This window comes from Tauraco erythrolophus, chromosome 5, assembly GCF_009769465.1.
Source record: "Tauraco erythrolophus isolate bTauEry1 chromosome 5, bTauEry1.pri, whole genome shotgun sequence".
Classification (NCBI taxonomy): Eukaryota; Metazoa; Chordata; class Aves; order Musophagiformes; family Musophagidae; genus Tauraco; species Tauraco erythrolophus.
Window position 1 is genome coordinate 2615745 of NC_141469.1, and position 26925 is coordinate 2642669.

At 49.3% G+C, this 26925-nt stretch overlaps 1 protein-coding gene across 2 annotated transcripts in view; it reads left to right on the forward strand.

Moving 5' to 3' along the window:
* The window catches only part of SLC4A4 (solute carrier family 4 member 4), a 143512-nt gene that overhangs the window by 91499 nt on the left and 25088 nt on the right, over positions 1 to 26925 (forward strand). For both annotated transcript variants that reach the window (XM_086611328.1, XM_086611329.1), the window contains 7 exons: positions 5928 to 6085; positions 14400 to 14487; positions 15861 to 16015; positions 16462 to 16575; positions 18239 to 18413; positions 21998 to 22131; positions 24784 to 25055. In XM_086611328.1, coding sequence (XP_086467454.1) covers positions 5928 to 6085; positions 14400 to 14487; positions 15861 to 16015; positions 16462 to 16575; positions 18239 to 18413; positions 21998 to 22131; positions 24784 to 25055 — 1096 coding nt within the window. The remainder of the gene's footprint in view (positions 1 to 5927; positions 6086 to 14399; positions 14488 to 15860; positions 16016 to 16461; positions 16576 to 18238; positions 18414 to 21997; positions 22132 to 24783; positions 25056 to 26925) is intronic.

The window sequence follows — 26925 nt, forward strand, 5'->3', positions numbered from 1 at the left end:
TTGTGGTGGGATTTTTTTTTTTTAGATAGTCCAATTAAGGGGCAGGAAGCAGCCAGGACCTCAACAAAGACCAGATTGATCCCTTCCAACATAGGTGCTTCTTTGAGATGCCCCTTGTCCAGCCTGGACAACGAGGAGCCGTGATGAACCCAGATGCTGAACCTGGTGAGATGTCCCGTTCGGCTCAGCGGCTTCCTCGCAGGTGGCAGGGGTGAGTTAGAGGAGAGGTGGCCACGAGGATAAGGGACGGTGTTCGCAGCGGTCCCGCAACGCGCTGCCACGAGGACGGCCGGTGGCAATAACGAGAGACACGGTTTTATGAAAATGGTCGCGAACACTCAACTTTCCCCGTGTGAAGCGTTGCGAGGTTGGTTCCTCCACCCCTTATGGGAGCGCCGGGTTTGTGCTTGGCTTCGGGTTTCCTTTGATCTTGCTTTTGTTTTGTTTTTCTCATGCTCTTTGCCTTCTTAATGCACTTTTTAGATTTAATCTTCTTAGCGGGTAACCGTTAAGCTCTTTCACAAAGAAAATGGACTTAGGATCCCTCTTGGAAAAGGCTGGAGTCAGGAAAGGACAGAGGACTCTTGGGCTTTTTCCAAAGGACCGACCCAACAAGTGCTGGCCATTTGCTAGTTGCCGGGGCAAAGAGCCCTCTGCCAGAGAGGGGGAGGGTGTTGGAGTTGGCAGAAAATCTTTAGCTGCGGGTTACTCATCCCAAAAGTTGCATCGATAATATGGATTCGGATCCCTGGTGCCAGCAGCAGGCACAACCCTGTGCCCCACTGCCGCTCTCGGTGGGCTGGTTGTCCAGACTGGCGCTTCACGGACAGGGAAATGAATGGGACAGCGGTTTGGTGTTTATTTTGGAGTCGGTTATGGTCAGGGACACCCCAGCTTATGGACACCAAAGCTCTGCTGAAGCCGCTGTGCTATCGGGATGGTGCACGCCTGTGTAGAGCAGGTTGGAGAGAGCATCCGCCGGCAACATCGAGCCGGAATTTCTGGTTGAGCAAAAGTACGTGTGTTTTCTCCAAGAAATGTTCAGCCTTGAATTTCCATTGATATTTTGGGGCGTTGGGATCTGCGGACCATCACCCAAAGCTTTATGCTCATCAGATTCCCAGCTGAGCTCAGGGAATAAAACACCATAATGGGACGTTTAATGATGTCTACGAGAAGCGGAGATTTGGAGAGTAAGAAGCGAAGAGGAGAAGAAAGGTTTTGTTCCCGTTTTTGCTGCTAGGCTCCATAAAAGTGCTGTCTTGCAGGAGGTGTAACAACTAAAAAATAAAAAAAAAGGGAGCTCCAAAGGGAGTCTGCCCTGTCTGCCTCGAGCCTACCCTGGAGCTCAACAAAAAGCTTTGGATTCATTCCTCCTGCCACTCTCGTGTCCGTCAGCAGCGCCGAGCACCCGAACAGTTCAGAGTGTGTTATTTAGGAATATCCAAGTCAGGGAATGTGCATGACCTGACTCCTCTCTGCTGGAGAACCGTGGCTTGACTTGTCGTGCTGTGTCACGCTGAGACCACCTTGAGCCTGGTGCAGCATCCCGAGCATCCGGCAGCAGATGCCGGCGCCCTGGCTCCAACCCCTCTGATGGTCACTAGCTTCTAGAGAGGCCAACGAATTTTCCTTTCACTGGTTTATTATGGTTTTGCTTTGGGCTCGGTGGGCGTTTTGGCAGTTTCTAAGGACAATTAGGGAAGAGGAGGTGCATTCTCTATTGCTGTGTTTGTGTTGGCAGGACGCTGCTTCTGAGGTGGCAGTATGGAGAGGGGATTTGCCTTCATTTGTGTTATTTTATGAAGCGTTGGCTGCAGTTAATCATAGAATCGTGGAATGGTTTGGGTTGGAAGGGGCCTCTAAGATCATCCAGTTCCAACCCCCCTGCCATGGGCAGGGACACCTTCCACTACACCGGGTTACTCAAAGCCTCCAACCTGGCCTTGAACACTTCCAGGGATGGGGCAGCCACAGCTTCTCTAGGCAGCTAGAAAGACAAACAGAGGCAGCAGCACTTGTGGGCAATTTATTTTCCTATTCTGTTTTCCAATTAATAAATCAGTCTCTAGGCTTCCAGCTCTGGCCTGGGCTCCGAGCTCTCTATCACCAGTGGTCCCAGAGTGGTGTCTGAAAGACCAGGACTTCTCACGGCAGGAGAGTTCCTCCAGCTCTTGAAAATTGAGCTGTTTGGTCTTTTTTTTCCTCTGTCACATGGCGGGACCGGAGGAAGCTGGGGCAGACCCCGCTGCCGGCCCTCCTCCCGTGAGAAACCTTTCGGTCGTGCTCTGTTGGAACGTCCTTGGCAGCTCTGAATGGTTGAGTCACTCAGACTTCTTTAACCCTCAGCATGTAAAATAAAGGGGATGTTTAAAGAAAATCTGTTTTATCGGGGACCCGTCGTTGCTGAGCTGATGCAACAGCATATGGAAAGTGACTATATGGTGATGTAAAGGGTGTTTACCTGGCGTTATCTTCCCTTTGGAAGGGCTTGTAAATGGGACAAAAACCAGCTCTGGATGAATATGGTCAGTCAGAGAGAGGCACAAAACCCTTCTTATTTGTTGTGGTGTGCGCAGTGTTTATTCAAACCAGTGTTTCCATATCAACAGGGAACCCGTGCCAAAGCCAGCTCGAAAGTTAAAAAAGAAATTGGCCTCGTTGAGAGGAACCCTCCTGCCTTTCCTGGGGGAGCCGTGGCCGAGGAGGGCACGGCTGCCATCCTGCTGTTCAGAGTGAAGTCGGGTGATGGATGGTGGGGAGCCATCCACTGCTTTTCCTGTTGGAACGTCTCCGCAGTCACGCGCAGACGTCGCTGGTTTTTCGGTCCGTCAGCCTGGGTGACCTACTTACACTCCGTGGAGCTCAAAGGAGAATGACTGTCTTCCAGTACAGATCACTGCCGCCTTTCTGAAGGAAAGGAGAAGTTTCTAGGAAGTTGAGTTTGTTTATTTCTGCTCCAGCTCATTTATTTCATTTATTTGGGCCTCTTTTCTCGATGCAGAGGACAGTTTTGCTTGCATGGTTTGTCCCAGCAGCGTATCGGCAGCGTGTCCTTAAAGCGTTCCTGGGCCATGGAGTACTGTGTGTAGACAAAATGCAGAGAGTTGAAGGTGTCCCTTGTGGTAAGCAGTTATGGGACCATCTGTAGAGTCATAGAATGGTTTGGGTTGGAAGGGACCTCAAATATCATCTTGTTCCAACCCCCCTGCCATGGGCAGGGACACCCTCCACTACACCAGGTGTGCCGGGGTCACCGACAGCAGCCAGGCATGGGTGCTCCTCCTCACCTTCTCCTGCTCTTGGTTGTTGGGCACCTGCACTTTTGGGATTGCCAGGTGCTCCCAAAAGGGAGGATGGTGCTTTCCATCCTTTACAAAACATTTGATGCTGAGGGATTAAGGAAAATAGGTCTGACTCCTTTGGAGCGAAAGGCATGAGGACAATGACTCTTCGAAACCAGTCATGCTGTTCTGGCTTGAGACCCTGCTTGTTTGTGGTTGGACCGACCTGTTCAGTAAAGTCGAATGTTTGTTGAGGATTTGCCACCTTCCCAATGTATTTTTTTTGGATCTCCAGTTTACTCCAAAACAATATTTGTGGAAAATCTAATACCACTTTTCCAGGCTTCCTTCACAGAGCCCCGTAAACGTGCAGGAGTAGGACCGTTCCAGCAGTTTTCTTCCTGCTGAATCAATAATTAATGCCTTTTCATGCAACTTTTCCCTTTTTTTTTTTTTTTTTTTTAACTTCCTTGAGTCTCCTGGCAAAACTCATTGCATATTCATAGCCCAGCCGAGCGTTCCCCTCCCCTCTCCCCATCGGTGTTCCTGGCAGTACATCCCCCCCGAGCCAAGCAACCACCACGCGTCCCCAAGATGAGCTGGGGGGGGCAGGTAGGGAACCAGCAACCAGCAAGATTTTGGAAAAGCCTTCGGCACCCCGAGGCTGCCAGAGCTTTGCCCGTGCTGGGATGGTGGCTTTGCTCCAGCTAATTTAATAACCCGGTAGCAAGGCAACGCTGTGCCAGGCTAAAGAGGTTTCCCATGGCAGGAAGGCAGCAGACGAGCCAGGAGATGCTGGTTTCTCCAACTAGGCCCCTGCAGCATGTTCCCATTATCAAATCAGGAGTGACTGATGACACTTCTCCCTAGTTGGTGGTCCGTCAGCTGGAGGAGGGATGTGGCAGAGCCTGGGGAGCCCGCTCGCGGCCGTTGGGGGGCAGCTGTGGCACCGAGGTGCAGAGAGGAGGAGAAGAACCTTCAGGCTCTGGGGAACTAATCTGAGCACCAAGCTGTAGCTACGCTCCAGGAGAAGATGTATCGATGAGGGCAACCCTGGCGGTTGGCCGATGAGAACGGTGCTGCTTGGTAGATTTCTTCTGGCACTCTGGTTTGACGGTGATAAGTGCAGAATCAGACCTCAGATGCTGTTTGGGTGCCTCGGGAAGGATTACTGGAGATGAATAAATGCTGCTTTAGAGGTCATCTCCTTAGCTTTGAGCCCCACTGCCCAGTAACACAACAGATGCTTTGCCACATCTCTAGAAGCACCACTTGTATCACGACTGAAGTCCCAATGCCGCTCTCCTCGCTGGTGGAGTCACCTTCTGTTGGCTCCTCCAGCTCTCCCACCGCCGGCGCAGCGAGCAGGCAGTCCTCAGAAGGACCCGAGGTGTCAGGGACAGAGGGTCCTGCTCCGTGCGGGCTCCCTTTTCACATCAGCCCAGGGCTTCGTTCATGTCCCCATGCAGGAACCGGGTTAGCTGTCCCTACCACAGGGCTTGTTCGCCCTCCGCGGTGACAGGCTGCCTTGGGTGACACTACGGTGACTGCAACGCTTGGCAGTCTGGGTGTAAAGGTGTTGGGGGAGGCAAGAGAGGCCACACGTACGGCATGGGTTGTGTTGGTTTTCAGATGGACTAAATCCTAGGTCTTAAGTATGGGAAATCTTGAAGACAAGCAGGACAATTATGCTGGTGGATGCTCATGGTGGCTTCAGGTTGCCCAGAGAAGCTGTGGCTGCCCCATCCCTGGAAGTGTTCCAGGCCAGGTTGGATGAGGCTTTGAGCGACCTGGTGTAGTGGAAGGTGTCCCTGCCTGTGGCACGGGGTTTGGAATGAGATGATCTTTGAGGTCTCTTCCAACCATACCATTCTGTGATTCCATGACTTACCATACGCCTTCATTTTCTCTTGTGCTTTGAAGATATCCTCGTTCATCAATATTAAACCCATCAGTCAGGGTGTGCTTTGGGGCATCCGAGAGCTCATGGAGCCATCTGGATAAGAGACTGGCTCATTGCCGCTCTCAACCACCCTCTTCCTCATCTCCCCCAGCTCCCACCTTGGCTTCCCCGTCCAGGCCTGGTACTTTTGTTTCCTTCAGATACCCTCTGTGATTTCTCCCTCCTTCATGGATGCCCCTTGTCACTTGGCTTCTCCCCAAGGCTTTCTCTTCCTTCTGATCCCTGGGTGGTGAGGGATGCAGTAGCCATCTAGCATCGTTCTGTCAAAGGCTTGAGAAGGGATTTCTTCTGGATAGAAGGTCTCTAACGTTGTGCCGATGGCCCGGCAGCGAAGTGGTGCAGGGCTTCTTCTTGAAACCCTGCCCAGATCTGCTCGTCTTCTTGGGTGCTGCACCCCAAAATAATACTGGCTCACATCTGTCACGAGAAACAGCAGCTCCAAGAGGCGTAATCATCTCTGCATTGTCTTAGCTCCGAGCACTGACATCAGCATTGTTCTTCTGGGGCTGATCTTCTCTTTGTATCTCGGTGGGCTCTGGGGAGGTGATGCATATTTGCCAAAGATATGTTCTGACCGAGGAGGAAACGCGGGTGCAAACTCGGTCCGGTTGATTGCGCGTTCCTGCGAGCGTGCCTAACGAGCCTTAATTTGCTTTTTCCTTCCTCTTTCGCTGATGCAGCTGAAGAACAAATTCATGAAGAAGTTGCCCCGTGATGCTGAGGCCTCCAACGTGCTGGTGGGGGAGGTGGATTTCCTGGAGAGCCCTTTCATCGCCTTCGTCCGGCTGCAGCAGGCGGTCATGCTGGGGGCCCTCACCGAGGTCCCCGTGCCCACCCGGTAAGCGGTCGCAGCCACCGGGCAGGGGACGGGAATCGGGAACTGCGTTTCCACCTTTTCAAGTGAGACGTTCCGCGTTGCTGTCCGTCGTGCGGAACGGCCACGGTCGTTGGTTTCGAGGAACAAAACTCACTGCAGCCACTTCATAATTTTCGGGTCCTGAGTTTGGTTATAGGATAGAAGCTGTGAAACACACAAACGTTCCACAAACACACTAACAGAACAACTTAGCAGAGTTAAATTTAACTCCCGGGACTTTTTTCCTGCCCCTTATGATTCCCTCCCACCAACGCACACTGTACGTAGCCCAGATTCCCTCTGCACGTTTTTGCAGTCCGTATTTTTCCCCTTAAAAACTCCTATTAGATGAAAGATGCTCTTCTGGCCCCTGGGGTGGGGAGAAAAAAAAAAAAAGAGTCAGGTAAACTGAGGCATGCAGTTCTGTCAGGGCTGGTCACACCGTGTGTCGCTTTGTAACGCGTAACAGTTGGGAGAAAAATGACATAGAAATATTTTTTCTTGTGGCTTGTGCTGCAAATTAATCCGAGTCTCACAAATCCCTGGAGACGTTCAAGGCCAGGTTGGACGAGGCCCTGAGCAACCTGATCTAGTTGGAGATATCCCTGTTCCTTGCAGGGGGGTTGGACTAGATGACCTTTGAAGGTCCCTTCCAGCCCTAACCATTCTATGATTCTAAATAGGACTATATCTTCTGTTCTTAAATATTGGAAATCGCTGCTTGAATATGCGTAACTGTCGGTACAGCGGGGGGGTGTATATCTGCCAGAGGAGCAAAACTCAAGTCCCATTTGAATTCCTAGCAGGAATTAGCTAGGAATGGCTAATTGCAAAGTCATATTTTCCGTGAAGGGTTCTCAGGGCTTTCAGGACAGAGCGAGAGCTGCGGTTTGGGTAAGGACTGCAGGGTCTGAGGCTGTACCGAGTATTTTTTTGTGAGAAGAGATGTAGAACCAGAACAAAAACACGTGGCTGGGGCATTACCGGTACCGGAATGAACCGCAGCCCTTGTACAGAACAAAAGTTACGTGGTTGTTACAAGCTGTACCTTATTCCCGCGTACGAAACAAAGGGAGAAGGTGATCCAGTGTTGCTGTTTGTTTAATTGCCTTCTAGTAACGCGGCACCGTTGGTGTTTCTTAGAGCTTCGTTGAGTGGCTCCTGACAATGACCACGTCAACGACCTTTTGCACGCACCGAGTATTCTGGTAGGAGGCTGGGAAGGTTCAAGCAGCTCAGTTTTATAAAAGGTTATTCTTCGTTCCTCAGCGTTACCGAGCTCTGTATACTCCAGTATTTCAGCTTCCAAGTCTAATCCCACTTGTTCTTTTTTTTTTTTTTTTTAACAAGACATCTCGGAATGCTTTTCAGCAGCTGTAGAACAAGGTATTGTTTGTTTTGGTGTAGTGGGAGCCAGGAAGTCACATCTAGGATTGCTGAATGACCTCATTCCTCAATAGCATTAATCAAGACAATATGTCCATCCATGCCAACTTTTTTTTTTTTTCCCCAGGAAATAGTATTATCCATTTGCCATCCTTCAAACCAAACGCTAGCCCTAATCAGAGCAGGGAGGCTCATTAGATGGCTTCCGTGAGGAGCGAAGAGCCATTTGCAACGGCTGCATCCTGTGAAATTCAATCAAGGAGATCCCAGCGGGGCCCAGACGAGCCCTGATGGAGCATCTCCTCCGTCAGCGCCGAGCCCTGGCCATCGCGCCTAGCAGGACTTACGCTTAACAGCCCTCAGACTCCGCAAGATGCTGGAGCTGGAGCCTTTGGCATACGCCCTCCTCCTCCTCTCCCTTGGGGCTTCTGCTTTTGTTTTGTTAAATTACCAAGTTCCTGGGAAAACAGTCCAAACTGGGCAGCGCCAAAGCACCTGGGGTTTCTGGATAGCCAGGAGCTGACGTTCCAGCGCCGTGGGTTGCTGAGGAGCACGGTGACCCAGGTCTGTCAAGTAACGCAGCGTGACCCATGCCTGTCGAGCTTTTTAGGAAGCAGCAGGTTGTTTTCATGTGGGGCAGGCATCAGGGGGTTAAGAACCCAGGTTTCAGCACAAGGCTCCGGGCACACTGGTCTGTAACACAACAGCAGGGAGGTGGCCTGTTCCTGCAGTGATGTAGATTGATGGAATGGTTTGAGTTGAAAGGGACCTCAAAGATCATCCAGTTCCAACCCCCCTGCCATGGGCAGGGACGCCCTCCACTACACCAGATTGCTCAAAGCCTCATCCAACCTGGCCTTGAACACTGCCAGTACTGGGGCATCCACAGCTTCTCTGGGCAACCTGTTCCATTGCCTCACCACCCTCAGTGTAAAAGATTTCTTCCATAGATCTCATCACTATCTCCCCTCTTCCAGTTTAAAGCCATTGCCCCGTGTCCTGTCACTGGACACCCTTGTCAAAAGCGTGTGCTAAAACACACAAAGGCACGGCTGGAGGTGCCTTTGCACAAAAACCCAGTTGATGTTTCTGGTGTGCTGTGTTAGGTGAGAAATCTCGTCGTCTTCAGCAACTACAGACCCACCAAATACTTCCCGGGAGCTGGAGAAGTGCCTTGCCCTTAAGAGGTGGCGGTCATGGGGCTTGTTGGATCAGTTGCAGAGGAATGGGGAAGGTCTTCCCGAGGAGCTGGGAGAAGGGAGAAAACGTTCCCTACTACGGTGTCACAGGGCTTGCAGAAGTTCAGAAGAAGAAATTCATGAAGCCATCTTGATGTTTTGCTTTTCAAAGGGTTTGCAGGGAGAGGGCAGGACAGCTTTCATGAGACGAGCTGAGAATCAGCACGTCAACTGCATCCATTAGCTGGGCCCATAAAGCATCACCTCGACCTGGTGATGGAGAAGCAAATATGACACCGAGCCCTGCAGAAGTGAAAAACTCGTGGTATCTATAGTCCCTGCCTGGTTTTGGATTATTCGTGTTGCCTCAGTACTGTAGAGAGAACACAGAATTATTGCGTGCATGAGGTAGACAGCGTTCCACGTGTAGACTTACAGTTAAATAGGTTGCTTATTTCTGCTGATTTTTTTTATTCTGTTTTTTTCATCCACACATACTTCAGCTTGGATTTTTCTTCTAAGTTACAGAATTTTGGACACTTTGTACAAGTAAGATTTCCTGTGTCGAAACGACTCTTCCTTGGATACCTAAATTTTCCGTATTTTTTACCCTTCGTGCTTCCTTGCTAAGTATTTTAAATATTTCCTTTACTTGAAAGTAAATTTCTACTTAAAAGAAACCAGCACGTTCTGATGAACTCTCCAGGAAAAGTTTCTCAACAGGGTGTTTCCACACAGCCCTAGTAATAAAAATGGAGGATCTGAAATGGGTATAGGGAGATGCCAGCCTTTCCCTGCGTCGTGTCGTCTTTTCGTCGATGAGATTGGAAAAAAACCTTGAAGGACTTGGGTTTTCTCACGTTGAGTTTAATTCCACAGCGCCACGAACTCCTAATTTTGGCAAGCACCGAGTTACTGCTTCTCCTCTGGACGTGATGCAATAGAAGTAGCTTTTTATTTTCATAAAAGAAACGTGTAATTATGTGCTCAGGTCTGCTGCAGCCGCGTTAATGTAAGGTAGATGGGGGAAAAAAGATGAAGAATGTGCAAGAGAAAGATTTTTTGGGGAGATAAGCTGTACAGACTTGCACAGTAGTGCTGGGGAATTGCCTGCGTCTACAAGTCTCAAATGAAATGAAGTAACTTGCCCAAAGGTCACTTGGGAAGCGTGTGGCACAACCAGGAGTCAGGTTCTCCTCCCTCATCTCCTAACTTGAGCTTTTAACTGCAAAGGCATCGTCTCTTCTTCCTAGGTGAGGTGGAAACGTGTGTCTTGTTCATGAATCACAGCGTTGAAATGGTTTTCAGGGCTCTGTCCTTTAGCAGCCTTTCCATCAGAAAGACTTGCTCTGGGAAATGGGAGCTCTGGCAGCGAAGGACTACCTTTGTGTGTCTGCCTTCACGCGTGGGCCACCATGGGAGAAGCCTACAATGTTGGTACGTTGCCCACAAACTTGAAAGCTCACCTGTGTGAAATAGAAGACGGACCAAACGCGTCACCGTCTCCTTTCATGGCTGCAGTCTCAAGTTGTGCTCCTTTCTTCAGCACTCCAAGCCATGGATTCTGCTGGAAGAGTACTTGAAGTGGTTGTTCTTTCAGCCCTCGGGTCCACCAACATGTATCATTATGCTGGACACCTTGCAGGCATGTCATGTGGTGACCAACAACAGAGGGACTGCTTCCCCCACCCCTCTCAAAAAGAAAAATATTTTCTCCTGGACCTTGCTGAGTTTCCATTTTTTAACCCTTAGAGAGTTGCAGCTCTTGCTTGCTCCAGGTTTGAGAGAGACGTGGATGAGCAGGCTGAACTTGAAATCTTGTTTTAGTTTTTCTTTCTCTTTTTTTTTTTTTTTTTTTTTTTTTTTTAATTTCGAGGGTGGGGATGGAGACGAGAGATGGGACAGGGGACTACCTTGTCTCCTGCACTGATGGTCAGCTTGCAAAGAGACCGTGGTGAGACTTGGTCCTGGGACAGTTTTCACCCTGACCCTTACCCCATATGGGAAGTGGATCGTCATGAACGTTACGGATTTCTTGCAGGATGTCCCAGGTGGATGGCAAAATATTATTTGCTGCACTGACTTTGGAACCTGTCTGTGTTGTGGTCACTTCCCACCTCCTAAGTGTGCTCTTCGTGGTATTTCGTGGAGGTTTCTAGCCAAATTTCTCAGAAGCACAGCTCCTAAAGCCTTGTTGCCTCCTTGGGCAAACTAGATGGAAATTCTGCCCCACAGTCTCTGGTGTCTCCTCCTGCTGAGGTCCAGGAGGGTTACGTTGGCTTGTAGCAGGTTGTTGGGTCTGTAACACCTATGGCGCTGCGTTTAGATCTTCTAGGTGCATTGGCTGGGCTGACAGCGCTTTGGCCAGGGCATGTTTGTCCGTTTTGAATTGGACTTAACTCATCTGGAGAATGAATTTATTCTTGTTGGGTTTGTTGGCGTCGTCCATGTGATTAAAAGGTGAATCCTACGTAGTCGGTGGTCATCACCTGCTTCAGAAGGGTAAAGCCTGCAAAAACGACAGGAGGAATAGTGCTTTAGGTAAAAGAGAAGACTAAATTACTGAGTTTCTGGCTCATTATCAGCTTGGAAGCAAAGGACTTAGAGTCCTTTGACTTTCCTGTCACACATAGTTGAAGACCAGGTATTCTGGTTGCCCAGAGCGTTCGGGAGAAACACTGCATTTTGTTGCGACTTCGAGCTGAGCGATACGAGGTAAAACTTCACCTTCTCTGCACTGAAGCATCCTTTGCAGTGTGAAGGACGTTGGATAGCTCAGCGTGGGTCGTGAGGAGCAGAGAGGAATTCTGTGCCGACCTTGGTCTTGGCGGGTGAAGAGGAGGAGGATGTCACGACTAGAAGTGAGGGCTGTCTTAGGTGGAAGTGTTCATAACTCAATGATACGAGACGCGTGCCGACATCGTCTAGTCCAAACCTCTAAAATGCCTTAATGGGTTTGTGTTTATGATATTTTGCCCATGAAAAGGTCTTGTTCTCTGCACTGAAGGCAATTCTGAGCTGAATTTGGCAAAGAATTTGTAAAGTGTCACGAACTGCTTCTTTTCAAGAACGTTTCAGGTGCTTCTGTTGTGCCTTGGGAGAGAGCCAGCTGATGTCATTATTTCAGAAGATGGTTATGAAAACGTCTCGTTCCCCTGGAAAGTCAGGAGAATGCTGAGCAGTAACTTCTGAAGTTACGAACCTTTTTAATTAATGTATTTGGATAATTTGCATCCTAGGGTTTTTTTTTTTAAAAAAGAGTTGGCTGAGGAACACATTAATGTTGGTTTATAATAACTCATGAAACACAGAGAAAGTTCCAGGAGGTAGGAGGAGAGCAGAGGACATGACCTAGGTGTGTACAGCTTAGTCACCGCCGCGTGAACCTTAAGTGAAACACTTGAAAGCCTCATGAAGAGCTCTATTAGGAAGTGTTACTGTTAGTAATGGGTATTTATTAATTTATTAATAGGTATTTATGAATCCTGTCCTACTAACTTGATGCCTTTTTTTAATAGGACTTGAGGTTTTTTTGAAAAGAGAAAGTACTTGTTTGGATATAATATACCTTAATAAGACGTTTGACTTAGCACCTGATGATATTTTGATTTAGGAAGCTAAAATAATAATTAATACATTGCTTGTAGAAGGAGGAGTACTTAAGGGCGAGGTGTCACACCTCTCAACCCTGTTGTGTTTCACGTTTTGCCAGCAGCTTTTGAGAAAACATGTCGTTAACGTCGTGAAGGTTGTGAAATAACGACGAGGGGGTCTCCGTGGCGCAGAGCCATGCGGTCATCTGCGCTTGAACTTGGCCCCAAGACATCTTCTCCCTTGAGGGTCAGAGAGTGTGGGTGGAAGAGTTGTGCTCCAATTACCAGTTTTCTCTGGGTGATGTCGTAGGTGAAAGGCTGGGGCCATCCCTGGCTGTAGCAGATTATTCCATTGGCGCTGGAACGGCTGAAACGTCATTTCGTAGAAGTATGTGCCGTGTCCTTTCCCTCCACCATGGCAATAATCCCAGCTCTCCTACATTATTTCCTAAGACTTCCCGTGCTTGTCCATACCTGAAGTCCTGTCCCCTGACTGAGTGCTCTGAGCTTCGTTTTCTCAGAAAACCAAGGCTCACATAAAGATCCTGAGTAGCCATAAGTTACTTCATCTATAGATTTGCACAGACAAAATTCCAGCTCTTGGATGATTTCCCTGAGGAGGATGCTGATACGTTGGAGAAGGTTCATGGAAGAGCTGTTGAAGTGACTAAAGAGAGGAGAAAAGGCTCAAGTGGCTTTGCCTAACTGACAGACAGCGGGTGACTGGATCCATAGGGGAGGGTATTTAAAGGAATTGAATTATGGAGGGTTCTTCAGTCTAGCTACGAGAGACAATCAAAATTGATAACTGGAAGTTGAAGCTAACCCAGATTCACACTGCAGAAGGTTTTAGAGGAGACAACTTAGCAAAGGTCATAGTGTGGTTTTTTTCCATTACTGGTTGAAAAGGACAGCTGTAATTAGAAAAAGGATTCATTCAGGAAGCTTTAAAGTTGTTTTGAGCAGCTATTAGTGTTGCTGTTTGAAACACATGCTGATTTGGAGCTTGCTGAAAATTGCCCCTGTAATTCCCAGTCTTTGCTAAATTAGGTGAAATGGAGACGTTGGTCTCCTGCCACATGACTTCTTTTGTTGCTAATTGCAAGGACGAGTTGATGGGCGAGAGAGAAAGAGACTTTTATCTCAAGGTCACTAGTTAGAGCCCAGCTCGAGCCAAACACTTGAAACGACACCATCTGACCGGCGTGACGGCCACCACTGAAATCCCACAGGCCACCCAACGTTGGCCATGGTGCAAGATGGCCAGCAGAAGCAACAGGGCTTTCTTGACAAGCCGGTCACCGAGGGGAAGAGGTGAGCATGAAGACAGATGTATTTTCACGTCATAGCCATGAACCAAATCTTTTTTTCTGGAACAAATCTGGACAAGAAATGTATAGGAAGCTTGTATTTGTAACAGCTGAGGCCATAGATGCTGTGTTGGTCATTCCAGGCCAGGAGGATCTAGGTACCTTTGAAGATCCAACCTTGAGGCCGTACTTAAAATGTTTTCTAATGAGTGTCGGAAAACCCAGCTACCTCTCACCAGCATTCCCGTTCATCTGACGCAACTGCTGGACAGTTTTATTGGCAGAAGCATCCTTTTTCCATGTATAACCTTTTCCAGTCAGGAATCCCATTAGGACATGTTGTCTTGTAGGCGAGTGCTGAGTCATAGCGTGATTCATGACAAAAGCAAGGGCCGGGAAGATAAAGAGCAGTCATTTCCTATCTCCAAAGGTTTCGTATCAGGGTGTTTCTCAAACCCTTGAGCAGTGACTGCGACGTGGTTGCTGCCCAGAAAGATCATGTAGGAAATGAACTCCTAATACCTTGTAGATATCGTCGCCCTCGCTGATGGTGCCTACCATGGGAGTAGGTTTACACCTTAAGTTGCCTGCTTGGTCTCAAGGCTGCTTGTGGGGAGAAAAACTCTAGGAGTGTCTTGCTTGTCTGAGGAAGCGTGGTGGGCTGTGGGGTGTAACCTCTACTGCCAACTTAGCTGGAGGCCACTGGCAGCTTCTGGATCTCTAAGAAGGACCACAACTATTTAAAGTTGGATTTCTGTCCAGGTATTGTATAAGTACCAAGCAATGCATTTTGCTACCCTAAATGGGAACGCTCCGTTTGTTTTGTCAGGTTTCTCTTCATTCTGCTGGGACCCAAGGGCAAAGCCAAGTCCTACCATGAGATCGGCCGAGCCATCGCCACTCTGATGTCGGATGAGGTAGGTGTCTCGACATCTCCTCTGTGAAACACTTCTCCCAGCTTTCCCTTCGTTAGCTAATAACCATGTCCTGTCCTCCAGCGTGGTTGATGGGAACACACACAAAGCTGAAACACCCAAACGTCACCTCCTAATGCCATCGGTTTACATAATTATTTCATCTGTCTTCATGTTTTTTATAAAAGCATGACCATAGGCAGTTTTTGTCTGTCGTGTGTCTTCTCCTGCTAGCGATCGCTCTTCCAAACAGACTATAAATTAATCTTTGAATTAATCCTGTCGCGATGCGCGCGTTGTGTCACACTCCATGATCCCAGTAACCCACAGCTACGCTCCAGGTCATCACCGCAGAAATGGGTCCACCCAGGACATAGCGTCGCGTGTCACCCTGTATCCCAGAGCACTTCTTCATTCAGGCAGAGCTTATACATTATCCATGAGTAGCTAGTAATTACTTGCTAATCACACCCCTCAGCCAGATGACTGGGCTTTCAGGATTCATTTACGGCGTCTTCCACCGTCCCTCAGGCTCTGCGCGTCCAGGGCTGATGTACATTATGTTGCCTTCTACCTTCTCCTGATGTTGTTTTGTTCTCGTAGAGTTCTCTTCATTACCGCTCACCCCATCTCAGCTCTTCTGTTTTATGTCGTTCCACCACTTGGAGCAGGGTCTAGTTTCCATAGCCCCAAAGTCCTCCTTCCTACCACCAACTGTTCTTATTAAGTCTAGCACGTGTGCCAATCCACCTTCACCCCGGGCAGTCCCAAAGATTTCTGTGAAATTCAGCTTTAATGCTTTTTTTTCCTCTCTTATCTCTTTCAGTAATACTAGACCTTTCAGTAAAAGTAGTTTTGGGCTTCTCATTAGTGTTTTGGAGTAACTGTTGTCATCTGTGTCACGGGGTTGAAAACCAAGCTGGTTTTTTGATAGGCTGAAGGAGATAGGAAAAGAGGATCGACACCTTCGTGGCTTTGTAAAAGTCTCTTCTCCAAGTATAACTGGAACTCCTTATTTATGGGAAAACTCTTTCTTTGGATAAAAGAAATGAATAATTGTTTTAGTAGCATTTTTTAAAAGCTTAGAAACGTAGATTTTGCTAAAAATTAGAAATATACCTGGAAGAAAACAATCTCTATCGTTAAACAACCAACCAGAGGAAGGGGCTTTCCTGAGGTTCACACACCCTTGTGCCACGTGTCCTGATAGTTTTCAAGAGGTTTTTGACAATGAATCAGTTCTTTTTGAGAGTGAATAATTTGTTTTTGAGAATGAAAAAGTTGGTTTTGTGGAATGAAACTGGGCAGCTGCCTCTGGAGTCTGGGCTAGAAGAAATGCAAACCTTCTCTACGTGGAGTCTCTCTTTTCCTTGCAGGTGTTCCACGACATTGCCTACAAAGCCAAGGACCGGCAGGACCTGATCGCTGGCATCGATGAGTTTCTGGATGAAGTCATTGTGCTCCCCCCTGGGGAATGGGATCCAGCCATTAGGATAGAGCCCCCCAAGTCTCTTCCTTCATCAGATAAAAGGTAATAGCAGCAGATTCAGCTCTCTGATGAAGGACAGTGGGCATCAGTGCTGAAAAGGTGATGGGAAAAGCTGGAGCTTTGGGTACACCAGGGTTATTGAGCAACTACAGAGTCACCTGAGTCTGTGTTTACCAAGTACAAGAGATGTTTTCAAGTCTTTCTTAACAGCTGGAGGAAGGATGTTCTTACAATTCCGTACCCTTTAAGGTGATGTTGGGGCGTATAATACCATACATAATGGTTATCTAGACTCTTTGGGGTTCTGCTTGGTCCTTCTGACACGCTACGTCCCACTCCGGCTGCCAGCATGTCAGCCTTCTGGTCTCCTTGGTACCTCATGGCTTCAGGAAAGGCTGTGAAACACTGGTTTGGAGGAACTGCGCATGGATGATGTTTTGTGGAGTCATCGGGCAATGCAGTGAGCCTCTGCTTGCCTTCTTGCCTAGGAAAAACATGTACTCCGGGGGAGAAAACCTCCAGATGAACGGAGACACGCCGCACGATGGAGGCCACGGCGGCGGGGGCCACGGGGACTGCGAAGAACTGCAACGCACTGGCAGGTCAGTAACGCCCCGCTCAGCGGGGTGCTCCTCGTGTGATCCAAGCAAGGTGGCAACGTTTGCCTTGTAGAACCTCTTCGCCCCTTCCACCTTCCATCCTGACTTGTTATTTGTATGGGTTGAGTTGCGGCGCCAAAACTTGTCCTGGGGTTTTTAGTGCCCAGCTTGAGACCGTCTGAAGGGTTCTGAACATCCAGCCCCAGCAAATTGCCAAGTGTCTTAAACGAGGTGCTCCGAAAGGAACGGAGGCCGTGGTAGGTGTTGGCTATAGAAAGGCTGGCAAGTCGGATGAGCTGTACGGGATGTAAACGTGGTGGGTTCCCGTTGGGATGGCTCGAAGTGCTTTAGCCAAAAGCACTTTCCCTTTTTCCAGACGTTCCTGTTGTAGTTGATTTGCACAGATGAAGGCTTTTATGGGCTAAGAAATTAAGACAGTAACGGAGCCCGAGGCCTTACTCTCTGCTTTATTACTCTGCTTCTACGCCACGTAAATGTTTACTAGAGTGGGAATGTGATTCAGGCGACCATGAAACAGCGTGCTTAGCCGTTCAGGGTCAATACACAGGTTTTCACCCACTCTACATTTTTGGAAGTTGTAGTAGGATATCTAAATTCTAGGAGAAAAGTTGAAGGTCTCAAATGACACGTTGGTGCGTCCAAGGCAGTCGATACATCCCGACTCTGGGTCAGAAAGTAACGTGTGATAACTGTTGTGATAGGACAAGGGGTAATGGTTTTAAAATAGAGGGAGGTAGATTCAGATTGGACATTAGGAAAAAATTTTTTACCATGAGAGTTGTAGAACACTGGAACAGGTTGCCCAGAGAGGTGGTGGATGCTCCATCCCTGGAGACGTTCAAGGCCCGGTTGGACGAGGCCCTGAGCAACCTGATCTAGTTGGAGATATCCCTGTTGCTTGCAGGGGGGTTGGACTAGATGACCTTTGAAGGTCCCTTCCAGCCCTAACCATTCTATGATTCTATGTGTGTCTGTCTGCCGCTGCGTACGGAGCGTCCGAACAGTCCTGGCGTTGGTGGTCAACTGTGGCAAGAGAACAAGAGGCAAAACAGAAACGTTTTTTCCTGCTGGCTGTGTCCAGAGCCACATGGAGTTTATAAGAGTTAAATACTGCCTTGTCCATGGTTGTACCAAAAGTGGAACTCTCTTGTTCTCCAAGATGACTTCACTTACTTGCATTTTGACTTCTAATTCTTTTTCTGCTTAACGGTTGGAAGCATTTTTCCATTTGACAGACTGTTTGACTCAGCCAACTGTTGTGTCGGGCCACGTGGAGAAATTTAGGCAGGGATTTAGACTGGCGTTAATATATTTTATTACATCAACCAATATAGTTGGGAAAAAACCCAACAGACAAGCTTCCTGAACTGCAAACTTTTGTGGTCTGTTTCAGCAGCACTAGGGCTCGTGTTCCTGAGATTTGTCTTTTTCCCACTGCATCACGTGTCCAAGATATGATCTTTCTTTACAACATTGGCTCAGTGGTGCCCCTGGACCGTCACAGCTGCGCGGAGACTGTTCTGTAATGTGATGATCTCACTCCTTTCAGATAATACTTCACATCTGGCAATGTTTCCGATGACTTATCTCGCTGAGTTGCACCGTAAAACGTCTCGCACGAGTCTTCCCTTGCTTGTCTTTTCAGATTCTGTGGTGGCTTGATCAAAGACATAAAGAGGAAAGCACCGTTCTTCGCCAGCGACTTCTACGATGCTTTAAATATTCAAGCCCTGTCGGCCATTCTTTTCATCTACCTGGCCACGGTGACCAACGCCATCACTTTCGGAGGACTGCTTGGCGACGCTACGGAAAACATGCAGGTTAGCGAGAGCGTTCGGAAGCGATAAGTACGGAATTTGCCTTTTGCCATCTGCAGTCAAAGGAGTGTTTGGCCACCAACAAAGCTTGAATTCTGGGTACAATGCATAGTGGTATCCTGCGTTTCCACTGGAAGTGGGCTTGCTTGCTCTGCCGTTGGACGGCTGTCCTTTGAAAAGTTGTCCAAGCAGTTACCTTAAATGGTGCTGGAAAGATGGCCAGGCACAGAGAATGTCCTTTCTCCTTCTACGTGGAGAAGGTCCTTGGATCTCTTCTCTGTGTTTGTGTCTCGTTTGTAGTGTTTCAGTCCAATTAAGTTTACTCAGTGTGATTCAGACTTTCCGTGGCATCAGAGCTTAGCGCTGTGTCCTTTGCTTGACTCTTACGGTCCCTGGACTTCTGCCTCTCTGGTGAAAAGAAAATCCTAAGGTTCATAGGAAGGCAAGTAAGTCAAGAGACATGGCACAGTAGTGGAAGGTCAGATCTTGAGAACCACGTTGCATATCCAGAGACAGGCTGGATCAGTGATGAAGACAGTAGTAACGGCTTCAAAGAGCGGCTGTGGTGTTAGATGAAGTCTAAAGGAAAGGGATTCTGTATTAACCCTGCTGTAGGTCCTTCATATTTGCCTGGAGCAGAAGGCATGGAATGGAATGGTTTGGGTTGGAAAGGACCTTAAAGATCACCTGGTTCCAACCCCCCTGCCATGGGCAGAGACACCCTTCACTACACCAGGTTGCTCAAAGCGTCATCCAACCTGGCCTTGAACACTTCCAGGGAGGGGGCAGCCACAGCTTCTCTGGACAACCTGTTCCAATGCCTCACCACCCTCAGTGTAACAAATTTCTTCCTTAGATCTAATCAAAATCTCCCCTCTTTCAGTTTAAAGCCATTAGGGAGCCTGGAAAGGGCTTCGACTGCAGGTTTTCAACAGCAGAGCAAAACTGTGCGTTCTTGGTCCTCAGACGTCCCTGCATCATCAGAGCCAGACGTGAAGCATCCCTAAGCTCCAGGGAGCTGCTCAGTGGGATCAGAGTTTGGGTTCACATCAAGTGTTTCTCAAACCATTGCACAACCCCCACGTAGAGTTGCTGGAAGGCGTGTAAGAGCACGAGCTGCACTGGATGTTTGTACTCGGAAATGGGAGGCAAGGTCACACCAGCTTCTCCAGCTGAGGAACAGCACCTAGAAATTTTTCCCAGGCATTTTGTCCTCGTAGAAAACAGTCGTTTTGGGACTGCTGCATCACAGTTTCTACTTCTTGTTTCCTGTAAACAGTTAGGTGCTGGGTCAGGCGCTAACGATCACCCATCTCACGCCGCCTGCCCTGGCCGGCGTTTCTTTAAAAGCTCACTTCGAAGTGTTATGTTTTTGAGGAAAAAAACACTATTCTTAGCTACAGACACGTGGAAGAATTCAGGGAAAAGAGGTTCCAGATGCGCTGGCTGCGAGGGCCCTCTCTGTGAGTAATGCAGGAGGAGCGACGGGGCCCGGCTGTGCGAGCACCACTCCTTGCCCCAGGAGCCCTCGTCTCATCCACGCAAGTCCTCTGAAGGCAACAAGCAAAGGCTCGTAGGCTCGTGTCCGTGTCCCCTGTGAAAACCTGCATGATCCTTCTGTGGAGGCTGCCAGGCGTCGCTGCCAGTGTGTCTCCCTGGCATTGGCCCCTGGAAGGGCCATGGCTGTTAGTGACTGGCATTTCCAGTAGCACTTGGAAGTGGGAAGGACTGAGGATGTCCCCTCCTGCCCAGGGGAGGTTGTTGCTGTCCACTCTGCAGCCACTTGTCTAGATCTAAGGAAGAAATTCTTCCTTCTGAGAGTGGTGAGGCACTGGAACAGGTTGCCCAGAGAAGCTGTGGCTGCCCCATCCCTGGCAGTGTTCAAGGCCAGGTTGGATGAGGCTTTGAACAACCTGGTGTAGTGGAGGGTGTCCCTGCCCATGGCAGGGGGGTTGGAACTGGATGCTCTTTGAGGTCCCTTCCAACCCAAAGCCTTCTGTGATTGTGTGATCGACAAGTGTATGATGATGACTATGACTGACAGGTGACTGGACGTGCGTCAGGACAGGCAGCTTCTAAACCTTCTGTACCTTTTGCTGCTCCGCTCTGCGATTGTGCTGCTGCTTTAATTACCCATCAATAATGGTGCTCGAGCGCTGCTATTTTGAGATAATATTTGCGGCCAGAAAAATAATTTTATGATGGCTTTAGAGAAAGTTCTCCTAGTAATTTAGTGGATAATAAAAAATAATGTTCTGCTTTACGTAGTAACATTCCGATTTGACATCCAACAGCATGAACATAATGTCCTTAGTCTAAACAGTAACTTGGGTCTTTCCAAGGAAGCGAGCCACAAAAACTTTATTGCAATTCTTCCCGTTACCACTGACTAAGTCGTAAAAACTGCGGCCCCGACCCTGCGGTTTCTCATGGATGGAAAGCAGGATCCGCGTGTGCCGTTGGCCGCTGGTTGCTCGGCACGTGCGGTATTAACGAGGCTGCTGATGGAGACGCAGCTATGACAAAGCACATGAGCTTCAACCCGCCCCTAGATGTTGGGTAGGTATTCCTGGAGAGGGGAATGCTGGCGGCCACGTGTCTGACTCAGGAGGTGATGATGCTCTTGTTGATCCTTTAAAACTCAAGAGAGGTGCAAACAGATGGTTTTCCGTAAGAGCAAAGGAGGTGAGGTCCAGTGAATTCTGCTGGGTTTGCAGAAGGATGCCACTCAGTTGATAATCACATTTTATTGCCGTTTAAATTTCATCCATGTTTTGCATTTTAAAAGTAGATATTGTCCAGCTATAGTTGGACATGAACATCCAAGAACGCATCAAGCACAGTTGTTGTCCTTCGCCCGCAAAGCTGTTTTGCCACACGTGCCAAAGGTAGCTGTAGAGCCCGTCAAATACGGAATTTGCTTGCTAGTGACATCTGATGAACTTGGGTCTCGACACATGGCTGCTGGATGAAGTAGCCTTGTTTGGTTTGTGTGTCACTCACTACAACAGTTACTTGAGAGAGAGGCATGTCGTGTATCTAGAGTGTCTGCTCAGTTGGAGAAAGGAAGAAAACCCACCCTTGGTTGTCCTGGAGGATGTAATAGAATCACAGAATGGTTTGGGCTGGAAGGGACCTTAAAAGTCATCTAGTTACAACCCCCTACCGTGGGCAGGGCCACTTTCAATGCCGTCGTCCAGCCATGCTCTGCTGTGTCTCTTTGAAGAGCCCTGCAAACACGTATCTCTGCTGTCGAAGATATATGAGATGTTCTAGGAGTTCTCAAATCATTGAAGTCATCTTTGAAAAGGCTCTCCTCCCCTTGTCAAATATCAAATGCAATATAGTGTTATTAAACTCTGGACCTCGGAAATAACCAGGGGGGTTGGTGGTTACCCTGAGCAACCATGAGTTGCGTGGGACGAACACAGCTTTGTGTGCAGCCGCAGGAGAGCGCAGAAGATGGTCTTGGATGTATCGGCATAGAGCATGTGGCCGTCCCCTGATGGAACTGCTCATTTTCTCGTAATGGTGCCACAAGCAAGGGTTGTTCAGTAGGACTCTCATCTCTTCTATGTCTACCACAGGGCGTGTTGGAGAGCTTTCTGGGCACAGCAGTCACCGGCGCCATATTTTGCCTTTTTGCTGGTCAGCCACTCACAATTCTGAGCAGCACAGGACCCGTCCTTGTCTTCGAACGGCTCCTCTTTAATTTCAGCAGGTAAGTACAAGGGGGAGGAGGGAAGGAATCATGGAATCACAGAATGGTTTGGGTTGGAAGGGACTTGGAAGATCATCTAGTTCCAACCCCCCTGCCATGGGCAGGGACACCCTCCACTACACCAGGTTGTCCAAAGCCTCATCCAACCTGGCCTTGAACACTTCCAGGGATGGAATGTCCAGTGCTAATGAAACGCTAGCTGAGGAAAAAGAAGGATAGCAGTGGGGAAGGAGGGGATTTAGTCCATGAAATGAAACATCTCTTTGTTCCTTGTTGAGACGGCAGCGCAATGGCGTGGGGGATTTTCATAGGCACACACGGCCCGGAGCGCTGCCCAGCACCAGGGTGTCTGTCTCCTTGGGGCTTCTTGGATGGTGTTTTTCAAGGAGATGGCTTTAGGTTGTACGGAGAACACCCCGAATCGCTTCTAGCCCTCCTTTCCCCATGAGGGAGCGTTGACAACTGCAAGACTCGTGTTTCAGCACCCAAAACCCTGAACTTTGGGAGTTAAGGCGTTACTGAGCTTTCTTTCCAAAGCAGTCGCCCGCGATGTGGAACAGCTCTTTGGCCGTTGGTGGTTATTTTTAGCAAAGGTCTATTGAATTATTCAGCTGACACGGTTGCAGGTTGCCATGAGGCAGGAGACATGGTGTATGTTTGGCCGTTTAATTGGATCTCCTTCCTCGTTATATTTAATCTCCGCGGGTAGTTACTCAGAGATAATTGGGAGCACGTGATCATGTCTTTACTGTGAACACCCTACGCGTTGGAGAAGTCTTTCAAGGTGCGGGCAGGTCGAAGCCCAGGTACGGCACGTGGATGGAAAAACACTTTGCACCGTTTTGGGAGGCGACCGGTGGTTATTTTTAACCCAAGGAGGAGGGTGGTGGTTATCAAAGCCCTTGTCCTACCAGGGTGCTGGAGCCGAAGGGCAGGATTTTCCGAGGGAGTCTTTCTCACAAGGAAATTGGAATCAAGTGCTGTGATTTTTCAATAACGCCTTTGCGGCTCTTCAGATTCACAACACCCCGGTCCCTGCTGGGAGCAAAATTAGAAAGACTTCCCGTCTCCCGACTCGTTCCAAGTTTGACTCTGCATGTGTGTATGGAGTTACACCTAAAAACGCCTCTCGCACCCAGCCACGTGCCATGCTCCAGGTGCCCGCAGTTGCTCGACTCGTGTCCTGGCTGGCGAGCTCTGCTCCCATGCCGAGTCTCTCTGATGCCCGCTGGGAAACCAGCCTGGCTTTGCCAGCTGGAAAGAAGGCGCTGGGCACCCCGGGAAGGAAGGACCTCTGCCCTTCTGCCTTCCAGCCATGAAAGTTTCCCCTCCAGAGACTTTGGGAAGAAAACGGATCACGGCAGCAGTACCTAGGCTGTCACGTCGCGTACGCCAAGCGTCCCGGGATTTTGCGTTTGCTCTGTGAGCTCCAGAAGTGCTGCAGGACTCGGAGGGGTGGGGAGAAGAAAAAAAAAAAAAAATGGTTTAAAACCTTTTGAAGTTCTTGAGTGGCGCGCGGTCAGGATGCCAGCTGGGCTTCTGCCAGCTTGGATGGATGGCAGCTTCCCGAGCTCGTGGCCGTACGGAAGCGCACTGTGGTGCCCGGCAGCAAGCCCCTAGCCAGCACCCTGCCCGCTCTGCGGCCTCTTCTCCCCTTCTACCATCACAGGGTTGTAGTTCCCCTTGTCGAGGTGCTCCTTCATTCTCCACCCTGCCCTAGGGCACATTTTACACGGTGCCCTAGAGAATTGCCCTGGAGCCCCTCCATCGGCCAGGACCAGGGGTGGGTGCTCCGGGCGCGCCGTGCAGGATTGCTGCCGGGTTTGCAGATGGAGGGTGGAGGTAAGGCACAGCTCACCATGTCCTCTTGCTAATTGTGTGTAAAAACGGGCACACAGGAGATGCAAGGACGTTTTTTGCTATTACTACGCAACCTCAAAGATCATCTCATTCCAACCCCCCTGCCATGGGCAGGGACACCTTCCACTACACCAGGTTGCTCAAAGCCCCATCCAACCTGGCTTTGAACACTTCCAGGGATGGGGCAGCCACAGCTTCTCTGCTGTGTTCCAGTGCCTCACCACCCTCAATGTAAAAAATTTCTTCCTTAGATCTAATCAAAATCTACACCCTGGCACCATGTCGCCTTCTGCTCAGTGTTTCTTGATCTTCTCCTGCTGATGTTTGGTTTCTGCAGGTAGTGGAAGGGCCTGAGAGATGGACATGCAGGCTCCTGGGCATGAGGCTTGGCAGCAGGTTGCTTTTCTGAAGGAGGTTTACAAACTGCAATTATGTCTTCAGCTGGTGGAAGGCTGTTGGCGTTGAGGTGCCCTTGGCCTGGGCAGCTGGATGTTTGGGCCTTTACAGCTCTGCGTGCGTTTGCCAAGGGAGGGTTTTTACTGGGAAGCCTGGAAAGAGCTTAACTTCACTGGTGATGTTTGTTAGTGGAAGCATAAGCAAGACCAATCGGTTCTGCATGCTCTTCTGCCACCTCGGTGATTAAATCATACCGTGTATGTTGGTGGAGTTGGCAGGCTAAGGCACAGGTCCCAAAGGCTGTGCCTTCATCCCTTCTCGCTGAGAAGTCACAGTCCTGAATGGGTTTATCTAACCCCGATGTTCTCCCTTCCTCCCACCCCTGTCTTGTTGCAGAGACAATGATTTTGACTACCTGGAGTTCCGGCTCTGGATTGGCTTATGGTCAGCCTTCCAGTGTCTCATTCTCGTCGCTACCGATGCCAGCTTCCTTGTCAAGTACTTCACCCGCTTCACCGAAGAAGGTTTTTCCTCCCTCATTAGCTTCATCTTCATTTATGATGCTTTCAAGAAGATGATCAAGCTGGCCGATCATTACCCCATCAACTCCGAGTTCAAGGTGGACTATATCACGCATTACTCTTGTGCCTGCGAACCATTAGGTCCAGGTAAGAGAGTGTTTAATTAGCTCTCCTGATTGCGTTCACTTTCTTTTTCTGTTGTGCTGTGGTCCTAATAATAAGCAGATAGATTAATCCTTGATCAGTTGTCTTCAGATATCCTATCTCAGCCTTGTTTGGAAGCTGAGGGGTGAGTTTCACCCTGAGTACCAGCTGGAATGTCTTTATAGCCCAACTTTCTGGGACTCCCCGTGTGAGCGTCACTACCAGTGGAGAAGCTGTCTCTGTTCCCTTGTCTCCTTGCATCCCTGTTAATTCTGAACGACGTTCCTCTGAGAAGTCCATGACGGGGTAGAAGTGGTGGCCAAGTCACCGCCATGGTGCTCAGGTCACGCCTGATATCTGCTGTGCCATCTAGTCAAGTTCAGGAGCTGGATTTATTCAAGGCGTCACCCAAACATGGGTGGTTTTCCACCTCCTGGCTGTGCGCATGAGTGGAAAAGCACGACCAGTTCCTCGCTGGAGCGGAAGGGAAGGATATCCAACAGCTCAGCCTATGGCTAGAGCGTGGGCTGCGAGGCGGGTATAGGCAGCGTACGTATAGATCTGGCAAAGCAACCGGGATCAAAAGGTTACGAAACCCAGATATGGACGGAAACACGTCGGCTCCTACCTTTAGGGAAGCTGTGACCACTCCTAGGATCCTTCAAACAACGAGGAGTGAGTAAGAAACTTGGGTTGTGCTCAAAGTAAACTCCAGGTTCTCTGGAAATACAGGAAGAGCTTTCTTGTTGGGAGTTAAGGTGATGGGGAACAGTCAATGCTGAACTGAAAGTCTTCACAGACCCAGTGCCCAGGGTGAGCATGGTGGTACACCTGGAAGGTGGGGAGGAAATGAAGTGTGGAGCAGAAGCCCACACATCGTTTCATAAGGGGTTTGTGGCCAGAAATACAGTTGTAGAATCATAGGGTTGGAAGGGACCTCAAAGATGATCTAGTTCAGTGCTGGTCTTCACCTTGGTAAGCGAGCAAGGGGAGCATCAGCATGTGTGATTTGATAAAGTTCCCAAACCCTCACTGCAACGTTTCTCTTTATCTGATTTACTTCTCGGCCAGATGTTTGTTTCAGAGGATGAAGATGACCTTATCATCATCATCTCCAAATGCTGCTTCCTTAGTTTTTCAAGTAGCATTGAATAAACCTTGAATAGGAGGAGGGACCAGGTAGTACCAGAGGTGCTGGCAGCAATCTGTCCACAGACCTTGGCCACACCAAGCCCTCTTGCAGAGATCTACAGGAGTCAGTGGCACCTGGGACACACCGGCCAGCGCTTCAGAAGCTGCTGAAGTTGAGGGAGGAGGTTGGAAACAGCAGACTGGGAACGGAGCAGCTAGCAGAGCCATCCCATATTTAAACTCAGTCCAGGACAAGCTCAAAAAAATAATTTGAGGCTTCTGTGTGTGAAGCAGCAGGTGCTGGGGTGACAGTGCTGGTGGAGCAAGGGGAGCCAGCCGGGTCCTTTGGCTGTTCTCATCCCTTGCTTGGTGCTGTGTCCATCCAGGATGGATTTGATGGAGATCATCCTTGTGTTTCTGGGATATTTGCTAGCACCGTGACAGGGTCCTGGGGGAACTCGGGGACAGGGGGAGTTGTGCCCCGGCATCTGGGTGGGTCAGGAGGATACAGGGCAAAACCAGCAGCCAGAGCACTCGAGAGCCATGGGCTATCTCTTCTCAAACCTGGCCTCTCAAAACAAGGATTGCATTGGTTTACAGGCTCAGCTCTGTCCTCACAGTGTGGCTTCCAGCACGGCACGGTCTCTGTGCTCAGGGCCGCGGAGCAGGCTGCGCAGGTGTTCCCGTAGGGCCTTCCAAAGGGATCCCTGCCTTCCCAAGGAAGATACCGTTGGCAGAATCT